This window comes from Phoenix dactylifera, chromosome 1 (assembly GCF_051530095.1).
Source record: "Phoenix dactylifera cultivar Ajwa chromosome 1, Ajwa_hap1_PhDact_Kaust_v1.1, whole genome shotgun sequence".
NCBI classification, from domain to species: domain Eukaryota; kingdom Viridiplantae; phylum Streptophyta; class Magnoliopsida; order Arecales; family Arecaceae; genus Phoenix; species Phoenix dactylifera.
In genome coordinates, this window is record NC_143190.1 from 61411694 (window position 1) to 61424147 (window position 12454).

The 12454-nt window shown below is 42.1% G+C and overlaps 1 protein-coding gene across 10 annotated transcripts in view; it reads right to left on the reverse strand.

Moving 5' to 3' along the window:
- LOC103713473 (protein SUPPRESSOR OF PHYA-105 1-like) overlaps window positions 1-4274 on the reverse strand; it is a 28231-nt gene extending 23957 nt beyond the window's left edge. For 4 of the 10 annotated variants that reach the window (XR_003386858.4, XR_016397874.1, XM_017844371.5 and 1 more), the window contains exons 1-2: window positions 1601-3565; window positions 219-376 (exon numbers count right to left, since the gene is read on the reverse strand). Coding sequence is in view for 8 of the 10 variants with exons in the window: in XM_017844371.5 (XP_017699860.3) it covers window positions 219-376; window positions 1601-3226 (1784 nt within the window). In the remaining 2 variants the exon portion in view is untranslated. The other 6 variants (XM_088708710.2, XM_008800416.5, XM_026807121.4 and 3 more) reach the window with 6 other exon arrangements.
- Between the last annotated feature and the right edge of the window lie 8180 nt (window positions 4275-12454).

Here is a 12454-nt window from a genome sequence, read left to right on the forward strand (position 1 = left end):
AAAGAAAATAGAAAATTAGTTTCTTGCAGCCTTTAGTAAATCTATGCCTAAATGAAAAAGAGAAGCATAATAAAGGTCGTGATTGTCAAACATGAAAGACTTCATGGGAAAGGCTTTTGCAGCAGTTTTCATTAGAAACACATGTACAAAATATTGTCACAATATATAAATTGTATTTTCATTCATGTATATCAATAATTATATCAGCAGGAACTTACCTTGACTTTGGACGAGACGAAGGCACTGGATGCAGTAACCAAAGACAAAAACCGGCCTCCTTAGGACTTTCTGATAGAAAAATTGGAGGAAGAATCCTATGGGGAAGATCTGACATAGCAGCAGAATGCACTTCCCATGTTTCAAAATAGCAAAAGAGCTGAAAAGGAAGAAAAAAATCATATTAATAGAGAGAGAGTTGGCGTATCAAATTCAATTCCTATGATGTGGAAGTTATTTTACCTATGAAACAAGTGTCAACAAAACAAATGGCATAAATAGAGTTGAGGCGAAAAAATGCATGATAAACTGTTCATATAGAGATTTGCAGTTTTTAGACATATTAACTATTGTAGCTGATAACGAGCAGTTTGGATTCCCAAGCTACATGTATCATGAGTCTTCATTAAAAAAAGGCCTCTGGAAATTCTGAATTATTGGTTGTAGTGTACCAAGAAAAGTACTGAATCAATACCACCATTCGACCCGGCAGGTTCATTATTTGGATCATTCAACCCAAATGATATGGGATCAGAGGCACCACATCCATCAGATTTTGAAGGGGAATATTAGAAATCATATATTTATCTTACCCGGCAGGTTAATTAGTTGGACCGTTCAACCCAGATGATATGGGATCAAAGGCACCGCATCCATCAGATTTCGAATTGGGAGGAAACTGGTTGTTGGGTATTTGGGAAAGGAGAATATTACAAATCACATATTTATCTCAACCAGTCAAATTGCGGTTGACCCACAGTTGAACCAGAAACCGGCAACCCAGACACCACAGCAGTTTGATCCAGGTCAACAAGTTCAGAACATTGTGCCAAACAACACTACATAAAGCAAATGGTAATATGGGTTACATAGAGGCATACAGTATGCTGGAAATACATATACATATGTGTCTAAAACCTAATTTTGATGGCTATCACACACTGGTAGGGCGTGAACCAATTCACACTATGGTCTTATTTTTATGCAAAAGAATCATATTTATTTTTTAGTAACCTTTCTAAATCTTCTTTTTTTCCCTTCATTATCTTCTAATGCTTTCGCCCAATGCAAACCAACTTAATTCATTAGAGAAGAGCAAATTGCAACAATATAGACCCAAAACAAAATAAAAGAAATGGCATGTCTGACTGATTGACCTCTATAAGACCGACAGACACATAACTATGGATTTAGATGGATCAAAAGATACGAAGAATATGTAAATATGTAGTACTCTATGGACTACATGCATGTATAATTAAGAATAATCTCAAAAATTCCATCACATGATAATTCAGAATATATCTAAAACATTGGTGGGCTTGCACTTTAGTAAAATATAAAGTATCAAAAGGATTTGACACATAGTAAACCTTCTTTGCACCTCAAAAAGAAGAACCCCAAGACTGTAGATGTTCGAGGAAAAGGGGCATATACTGTCATTTCGCTCCTCTGGACTCGCATACCACCTCTCCTCCAGCTTCAAAACTTCAGCTATTGACTGCTGGGTTCTGGAACTGGATACACTTGGACTGCAGGATAGGTTACAAGTGTCATATGCTTCCCCAGATCCTACTTGTTCCATTAAATCACACATAGAATTTCTTTCTCTGGAAATAATAACATCAATTTCTCCACCATGATCTTCTCCTTTCAAGCCAGCACCAGAAGGATAAATATGATGCTGCATGCTGCTACTATGGTGCTCATTAAGTTTCTGATGCTTTGACAGAGAAATTTCGTGGGCCTCTTTATTCTGTTCCATGTACCCTTTCCTTTTCAAGTGATATTCCAAAGGATGAAAATCTTGACTTACTGAGCCTGACAACTGCTCCATCTGACCTTGGGGGACAAAAGAGCCAATGTATTTAACTTGATTTGAAGGCATTATCATGAAATATGATGGCCGTAAATGCTGTAAAACAAGTCCTTGAGCGTGGGAACTATCTACAAGCTCCAGGATCTGCTTAAAGATATGCAGCCTCTCAATCTTGTTTATCTTTTTGTGCTTGGCTTTAAGCCATTCCCTCAAGCTAATTCCATCATCATGAGAAATTGAAACCCCACAACTGCGGCCAGCGAAAAGCGCCATACCATCTACTTTTGCACTGGGTCTACGTGATGAATTAGAAACTATTTCAACATTGCCACTAGGCTTTTCAATATTTTGACTTCGGATCATCATGCCAGGGGAATGATAAGTTCCTTGATATCTATATGCAACCCCTTTACCCTTCAAGGAGTTCTTGACCAAAAAATGTGGAAAACCTGGTGCAGATAAGACCTTAGTCCGGATCCCGCAAGGCGATCTTGTCAGGGCAGTGTTTGAGGTCATGTGGTTATCACCTTCAGCCAAATGTTCTGAGAGCTTGGAATTATTTGGGTCCAATTGTGTGCATGGCAGAGGATTCTGAACCCCAGGTGGGGACTGAATGATTTTCCCTGCATCCTGCTGATGGCCCGTTGTCAATGATTCTTTGGGTGCCACATCTCTCAGTCCACCTGCAAGCCTCGTAAAATTTTGCCATAGACCTTTCCTAACAAGTGGTTTTTCTCCACTACCAGAGCTGCCACCAATAGACAGGTTAGGATTCTTGTAGTTCTTCAGAGTCAGCTCTTCCACCATCACTCCAGGATCATTTGAAGAGCGAGGGCTTTCCCCAAGTGGCTCAGACCCAGATTGCGAAGCTGTACTGCAACTTAAATTTTTTCCTGCTAAAGTTTCTAGAAACATCTCAGGTGAATGCAGCAAAGAGAAACCTTCAGGCCAAACAACTTGTCGAGAGATAACTGGAGCAGCTGTTTGCAAGGCATTGTGGCTATCTGGTTGCTGTGGCTGATCATTCTCTTTCCTTTTCAGGTGAGTAGCATCCATTGAGCTCTCCATGGTCTCACTCATTTCAGCATTCCCTTCCATGTGGTTCAAACGGAGAACTTGAACTGAATAAGTTGGGCAAACTTCAGGAACCAGATGGGCTAAACATAATCTTAAAAGAATCCATAGTTGCATGAACTGTAACTGAAATCCCCGGCTTCCTCAAAAACCCCGTACCACTTTTTATCTGTACATATCGCATGCACGGCAAAAACCTAACATAGATCTAGCTATCAAACAAAGATAGAAAGGACCTCAGCAATACATTGAGCAGCTTTAAAGCAATAGGCAAATGAACAACCCAAAAGAAATCAACTATATCATCCGTTCCTAGGTTTGTTAAGCATGAATAAAAAAAACCCAAAAACAATAGCCAGAACTATATCAAAAGGCTAACATTTCTTAGAAAATTCCGGATAGAACACAGTTAAAGCCAGTGCCGAAAAGAAAACAGTTAGAAAGGAGAGATCTTTTAACCACCAGAAAATTCTCCAACTCCGCTTCAAATGCCAGCAATCGGAGCATTGGATTACCGATTCCACTGCACCGCGGAAAAATCCAAGTTCGATGAATCCATTTACTTGATTAAGAAAAAAAATAAGACTGTAATCATACAGAATTAGAATGAAAGGAAAGCGAGATTAAGATGAAGAAAACCGTTATAAAGAAGGAATCAAGGCAGAAAAAAGAAAAAAAGAAGCCAAGCCGAACCCTAACTGTCCAGACCGCACCAAAACGAGCGAAAATTCACGCAAGAAACCGGCAAATCCGATATCATTCGAACTTGAGCGATCGAACTCTGCTCGACTCGCGCCGCTGCACCTAAATTAATTATACAAAAAACCGCGAGTCCAGGAACCCTAAAATTTCCATAAGTGGAAAGGACTAAGGTTTTTCAGGAGGACAACTTACCTCGAATGAGTCTCTCTCCTCCTTTCTCTCTCTCTCTCTTCCCACGCCTGAAGCATTCGATTCGAGTCACGAATGGGAAAACATCTTATCGTGTCTTTCCGAATAGTTTGATAATTTTTTAGATTTTATTATTTTATTCCACCGCATCCTTAGATGTATCTTGGAAATAAAAAAAATATATTTTTTATATTTAATTAATTTCCTGTGGAAGGGTGTTCTACTTTCTTTGGCCCCTCCGAGCTTAAGAAAAGAAGCGAGGGGAATAAAATAAACGCGAGTGCATTTTAAAATAGGCCGGACCCGGTGACGTGGAGCTCCCCGGGCCAGCCATCTATGAGTTGGAAACATGGGGCTGAGCGCGGCTCCTTAATGGCCGTCTACTTGAAAAAAAATAAAACGACAGTTACGCCTGCACCTGATGCAACCTAAACGGCCGAGGACTGGGATTTAGACGGCGTTTTCTCATTTAATTAATCAGTTCCGTCCATCCATATATATATATATATATATATATATATATATATATATATATATATATATATGTGTGTTTGCCTTGGCGACCTGGATCTTTTCCGGACCCATCATTTAGGGCTCGTTTGGTTCGCGGGAAATATTTTCTCTCCTAGAAATATGATTCCTGGGAATCAGATTCCTAGGAAGAGGATACCTAGGAAAGTACTTTTGGCATGTTTGGTTAACCATGGGAAAGTGACAAATTTCCAAAGTGCATATGTTTGGTTGACCATCCACTTTCCTAGGAAAGTTATGTATGATTCCTATTATGCCCTTAATAAAAATGAGGTCTTTAATGCCTCTTTAATGCTTCTTTAATGCTGAAGGGTCTTTTTGGAAAAAAATAAAAAAGGAGTGATTCCCACCTCATGGGAAAGTAACTTTCCCATGTTTCTCATGGGAAAGACTTTCCCATGAAATGTGGGAATCATATTCCCATGGGAATACAACTTTCCCATCTCTCTCCTTTGAAAACTCCAACCAAACAAGAGGCATTTCATTACTTTCCCATTGACCACACTTTCCCCCCTCCTTTTCCTGCGAACCAAACGAGCCCTTATTGGATTCTGGGCTAAGAGCGTTTTCCTACCGCACATCCAGTTATAACATATAATATATATATATATATATATATATATATATATATATATATATATATATATACACTTCTAAACAGTGCCGGCTCGAGAGGCCCCCGGCCCAGGAAAGGCCCCCACCCAGCCTTTTTTTTTTTTTTATTCCACCATGGCGCTATGGCAGACCGCAGATGAGACGGGGAGTGGGTTTGGGCGGCGACATGAAAGGCTGAGACTGAGCTGGGACTGGCAACGGGCGACGGCAGTCGGCAGACGGGGACTGGCGACGGGCGATGGCGTGGTCGAGCAGTCGAGTCGTCGACAAGCAACGGGCAACGCAACGGCTATTTCCTTCCCGGCTCCCCCCTTCTCTCTCCCCTTCTCTGCCTTTTTAATGCCGGAACCTTCTCCGGTTCTTCATTCTTGGCACTCGGCAGTCGGCAGAATCGGCTTGCAAAGTTGCAGAGCGGCGAGCGCAAAACCCTCTCCAGCTCTCCTCGTCGACGTCGCCGTCCTCGGCTCCAAGCTCCGGCCTCCGACTCCGAGCTCCGAGCTCCGGTCCACCGTGCGTCCGTGCAAAGTCCCGTCCTCTCCTTGCCGACTCCGAGTCGCCGTCCTCGGCTCCTCCCGTCCTCCGACCTCCAACTCCGCAGCGACCGAGGCGGCGAGGCCTCCCGAGTCTCGACTTCCGACTCCGAGCTCCGCGGCTCCGGTCTCGTCGGCTCCGCCGCTCCGGCCTCGTCGGCTCCGCTCTAAAATCCACTCCACTGGATTTTCAATTTTGACAGGGAAGGTGAGACCGTGAGACCCTCATTTGTGCTTATTAAATGTTAAATAGTTGAGCTCTGATCTGGGTTTTGTTTGGGTTGTCCACAGTCCACACATTAATCTTTTAGCCATCAAATCCCCCTCTTTCTGCTGCGAGAGTCTTAAAAATCTAATTTTTTTAATGCTTTCTTTCTCTGTCTTCTCTCAAATATATTAGATTTGGAGGAATGAGATACCAGGGGGCAGGGGCCGCAGAAGGGGAGAATAGTTTCATTTGAGGTAAGAGCATTTAGTTCTCAATTCTCATACCTTGTTTTTGACATTCAGGGTTATCTTTTTGTTCTTCTTTTTGGCGTTCATATGATAAAGATTGAATCTTTTTTCCTGTATCTGGTTTTTTTTGGAGAGTTTTGGGGTTCTTCACGCTTTTGATCATGCTTTGGATTGAGTTGAGGCTGGCTTTTTTTTAAAAGTCATTCTCTCCCCAGAAGTCCAAACTCTCAGACATCCTTTCAAAGTTTAGACTGGTTGTCATCTGAGAGAGCTAGGGCCGGGCAAATTTGTCTCGCACAGGTCTCTACATCTCAGAGAAATAATTGACCAATGCCCTCACCTCCCTATCGTGTTGAAGGCCACCCAGCTGGCTAAACCTTTTCTGCATCATGATGACTTCGAGCCTCTTCACTATGAAGTCTATCATCCGGTGGACAAAGGAGTCATAGTTGCTGGATGTAGCCACACCATATTGGGCACTTCCAAGTTCCAACAAGCAATTTTTGCTTGCAATTTTTGTTGCTTACTCCTGATGAGTTTCTTCAAAGATTTGACTTTTTTGATCAAAGATTGAGGTCCTTGGGTTTCATTGCACTTATTAAAAAATTTTCATAATAATAATAATAAAAAAGGCCCCTCTTACTGAGTTCGCCTTAGGCCCCCAAACGCATTGGGCCACCCCTGCTTCTAAATATTAAATTTTATATGCAAATATTTTTAAATTAATATTTGTATGTGTACTCCGATAAAATACTTATTTTGCTATTCTATTATTTTTTATTTTTATTTTTATCTATGTACCATGCTATTTAACGTCGTTAAAAAATTAACAGTTTCAAGTTAAAATAACTAAAATATTTTTACTAGATAGATGTGCAGAAAGAAACATTTAATGTGATCATGATAGAGGACAAAAAAATAATTTCAAAATTTTATCTTATTTTTAATTAAAATAAATATAGTTTTTTTTTATAGGGGCATCTGTGCAAAACCAATGTTTTATGAAGATAAAAAATAAATATAAGTTTTAAAAGAGTATTCACGTAAATATAAATTTTTAGAAGAGTATTCATGCAAAAAAAAAAATTCTATATATCTCCAAATCGCATCCAATTAGCTCTTAGATACGAGATCTAGGCTCAAATTATATAATTAGTGTGTGGATTGAGTTTCTATTTAAGACACTACAATCTATATCTTGAACTCGTATTAATTCTATCTGATCAACTGCATTGAATCCCAAATAAATTATGTTTAGTTACATGAAAATGTCAAAACGAAATCCCCAGGAGAAAGGCATATGCAATATGATGGTTATAAAAAATATGGAGCTCCGCAGATGCCCAACGTTGAAGTTTGGCTTATACTTGGGCTGGGTCTAATTCAAGTTAACTATAGCATTGGTTTAGATCTTGGTCGAGTGACATGCAAAGTTTTTATAATTTAATATAAGTGCCGAACTGCGTTGGAATCATGGAGCATAGAGGTGGGCATTGGGCCGGGCCGCCCATGGCCCGGCACGAAGTGGGCCATGCCAGGCACGGCCCGCTTGCTACAGTAACGGGCCGTGCTAGGCACAGCTCATAAAAGGGGGTCGGGCTGGGTTAAGGAGCCCGGCACGGCCCATAAGGTCCTGGGCTGGCACAATTCATAGACCAAGCATGGCACGGCCCGTGGGCCAGCCTAGAACGGCCCGCCACCCAACGGGCCTAGGGCCGTGCCGGGCTTAGCCTTTAGGTTTAGCGGGTCGTACCTGGCCCGGGGGGTCTAGGCCGGGCCGGGCCCGGCATGGCCCGATGCCCATCTCTAATCTGGAGGCATATGGGTTACATACCTTTGCGTGGAGAGTTTGTATTGCATCTTTTATTCTTTTGTGCCGAAGAACAACTCACCTTCCTTCATGACGTCAACGACTCATATAATAATTATTTTGAGATTTGTGCAAGCCGATAAAATCAAAGTTTGAAGTGTTTTGAAATTTGGGTAAAATATGATCCAATGATGTCACAAAAGAAGATCAATCGTTCCTGCACCCCAAAGATCAACCCGAACCATTTTGTGAATGTTCCAACGATCCATCATAATGTTATCTTCTTCCCTTTTTTTTTCCTTTTTTATTTTGCTGAAGTAGATGTATCATATACGGCGAGTATGAATACACCCAAAACAATCAAAGAACAACAAATTCCAAAGTGCACCAGGTAAATCTCTCTCCCCCAGCCAAAGGGTCTTTTCCTAATAGTTAGCCACAAAAGAGGCTACCCAATCTGCGACCTCATTATCCTCGCGGTACACATGCTTTGCCTCAACAGCCATCCCTCCACTCATCATCGCCCAAATATTCTTGAGTAGTGGGTGATTGTCGCCCACTCCACCCACACTCTGTTGGATCCAGCTAATAACTGTCGCCGAATCGTCTTCCAGTACTATACAACTGCTTGCAATAAACACCGAGCATAACTCAAGTCGGACCAAGCTGTCCTCAACTCCGCCCCCAGGACCAAGATGTCAAAGATCTAGCAGCCACCAGTCGCCTCTCCCCTAGTCCCACTATTTAGTACACAACCGTCAAAATTTATCTTGAAAAAACTCAAGAGTGCGGGCTCCCAGGTGAAGAACACCATGCGAGATGCTCCATGAGCAAGAGAGGAGCCCCAGGTATCCCAAGCTATCAAGGATTCGTCCGACAGATGCGACTAAATAACCTCAGCTACTTGGCTTCGAGCCCATTCAATCACGAACCGCGGAGGAGGACAACTCTCACCAAATGTCCAGGCATTTCTGAATAGCCAGATCTAATACGCCATATAGGTCACTACTGTAGCTACCTGCCTGGAGCATGGTGAGGTCGCCCACCATCTGGTCATCTGCAGAAAGGATGCTGAGTCACGCCGGCCTCCCAAAGGGACCCTGGTGTAATAACCCCAAAAAATTTTTATATATATAAAAAAGGATAGAATAGTCCTTTAAAATTGATATAAGGGATAAAATTAGAATGAATTAAAAGTTAATGGCATAACAGTAGATATGTTGAAGTGTTAGGGGCAAAATGGAAATTTAATAATATTAAACAATGGGTGAATAGTGCTGGATGTAATTAATTAGGGGGTTTGGTGCTATGTCCGTGGAATGAAACAGAGAAGGAGAGGGGGGTCTCAGACAGAGGAAAAGAAAAGAAAGAAAAGAAGGAGAAGAGAAAGAAAAAAGAGAAGAAGAAGAAGAAAGAGAAGGGAAGGGGATTCGAGATGGAAGGGAGCCCCGGTTGCACCGCCAGCTGAAAGAAAAAGTGTAGGTCTCCTTTTCCTCTACGCAAAGATCTTGATTTTCCAAAAAAAAGGTAAATACCCGTCCCTACCTAGTCTTCTAATGAAATTAAGCTATACAAAAGGTGGATTTGGTATACAGAGGTTAGATAGAAGTGGTTAAAAGAGGAAGAATCGGATTTCGACAAGTTTTTCGGACACTGCGGAAAAATTGTGTCGAAGTCCCAACTTCGGAGAATTATTTCGGAGGTCAATCGGTCTCCGATGGTGATGCATGTTACCATTCTGGAAACCCCTATGAGTATAGAATGTTAGATAAAAATTTCATTAAATTTGGAGTTTGGAAAGTGGATCAAAACCGGAATGAAGTAACCCACTATCAGTCTGGGTTACTGTTTATCCGATATGAAGAAAGTGAGAAAAATAATAAGAGTCGCCTCAAAACGCGCCGGAGTTGACTCGAGGTCAACTGGAGTCGACTCGGGGCAGATTGGGTCGACTCATGCCTCAGAGGGGTCGACTCACGAGGTTGGGGGTCGACTCTCTCTGAGAGTCCAGAAAATGAAGTTTTGCGGCTCTGTGGTTGGGGTCGACTCACGCTTCAGTAAAATTTTTAGTAAAGGAGGATTTTGACTCTTTCTCGCACCTTGACCCTATAGCAGTGGCCTAAGGTGTGTGTGTGTGATGCTTTTGCATCATAATACATATAAGGAGAAGATTAATTGATAGGAAAAAGGGAAAAAGGAAAGAATTTAGAAAAGGAGGGAGTTGAATCAATTAAAGTTTTCTATATTTATGATTGGCACGTAAATTATGGCCCTTAATACAAACTAAATGTATTGTAAATGCATGTATCAGTTGGGCAAGAAGCTAGGAAATAAGAGGAGGAAGTCCCCTACTGCCTACTGTAGATTTTTGGAGGTGTATCAGGGCTGTGCCGGATTGACAGATGAGTGGGAGTTATGTACTTTGCACCATGAGGATTCTTAATTCATTTTTATGAATGTCGCCAATTGTGAATTGATTCCACTTATGCATATTGATTGATATTATAGTAGATTCCTCTATAATCTTGTTTCTCCATACTTGATTATTTTGTACATGCATTTGAGGAAACATTGAGAGGAATTACAAGAGGTAGAAGAGTAGTCAAATTGATTCCGAATTGTGAAATGACTTCTTTTGTAAATTAATTTTATTTCTTCTATTTCAAAGACTTGTAGAGCCCTTTTAGTTGCCCAGATAGACAACCCAAGATGGGGGGGGGGGGGGTGAATTGGGTTTTAAAATATTTGTTGCAATTAAAAGGTTTCTGAGTAACTAATTAAAACTTTTTGCAAGTGGTTTAATTAGTTCCTATATGCAGTAGATGAAGGGAAAGTAAGAGACAATAAAGCAATCACAAACACAAGCAAATTTATGGTGGTTCGGAGCTAACCCTTGCTCCTACGTCCACTCCCCAAGCCTCACTTGGGAATTCACTATAACCCTTCGGATTACAGCCGATTGTTTTTACAAGTTCACAACCCAACTTGTTGTTTTACGAGATCACAACGAACTCGGTCGGTTTTTCCAGGCTCACCGACTAGAACCATCCGATTGTTTTTCCGGGATCACAATCAAACCCTTACACCGTTGGTTTTAACCTAGGCTCACCAATAAACCTTACAACCCTTGATTCAATCCCCTGATTGAATCAAGTAAGAAACAAATGGTTTGAAAACAAACAGAAAAAGGAAGCTTCTTAACAAGCAGATATTCAGCGATATTAATAAGAGAGAAGTTAGGAGCCCTCAAACAGATTTATGAAGATGTAAAGGAGGGCTTCTCGAACTCGGAGTCTCCACGTGAATGTCTAGAAGATTTGATGACTGACGGAGACTTCTTGAATACTGGGAAGAGTTGGTTGGATGGAGTTTAATGCCTCTCCTCCTTCTATCACGTGCATTTCCTTTGAAATCCTTTGGTAGGTGGAGATTACTTGTTTTCTTTGAATGGAATGTCACTTTTTTCCCTTGCTACAGTTCTCTGTGGCTATTTAAGCCATTCCCCAAAAAAACTAGCCGTTAGACCCCAAGATCTAGCCGTTCTGCACGTTCTGCAACTCCTGACAATGTTTCCGTTGGGATCGGAGTCGACTCGCGCGATCTGGAGTCGACTCGCCTATTGCAGGAGTCAACTCATGCTTTTCTGGAGACGGCTCGGCAACTGTTCTGGATTTGAATTAAAGTGCAGTCTTGCCTTGGAGTCGACTCGACTGAACCTGGAGTCGACTCGCCAATGTCTGGAGCTGACCTGGCATTTTTGGAGACGACTCGTTCCAAGAAATCCAGGGATCTCTCTTTCAAGTTTGCTCACTCGAGTCGACTCGGATATTCTGGGAGTCGACTCGCCAATCAGAGCCCGAAATCTCGATCTTCTGTCTGTTGACTTGTGCCGTCTCGGAGTCGACTCGAACTGTCTCGAAGTCGACTCGGCTCTCAGTATCCGAAAAACAGTCTTCTATCTTTTGGGGTTGCGCTGCCTTGGAGTCGACTCGCCTCTCAGAGACGAAAATACCATCTTCTGTCTTTGGGGTTGCGCTGCCTCGGAGTCGACTCGGACTTTGCGGGAGTCGACTCGGCTCTCAGTGTTTGAAATTGGCTCTCTGACTTTTTGCCTTGTATTTCTCTGGGAGTCGACTCTTGCTTCCTTAGGAGTCGACCTGCCAACCATCGGAGTCGACTCGAGTTCTTCGGGAGTCGACTCAGCTCTCAGAGTCAAAAATAGCTTCTCTGTCTTTCTGTCTGTTACTCCCTGGAGTCGAGTCGTAGAGTCGACTCGGCAAGCATTGGAGTCGACTCGAATTCTTCAGGAGTCGACTCGTTGACAGGTTCTGAGATGAATCTTTCTGTCCAGCTGTCTGTTCTCAGTCGGAGTCGACTCTTAATGTCCAGGAGTCGACTCGAGCTTGTGCCAGTGCTTCTGATACGCTTGGAGTCGACTCGTAATCTTCCGGAGTCGACTCGAGTCTCAGACTTTGGTTCAAATTGAATTCTTTACTTATCCAAAATGTATTG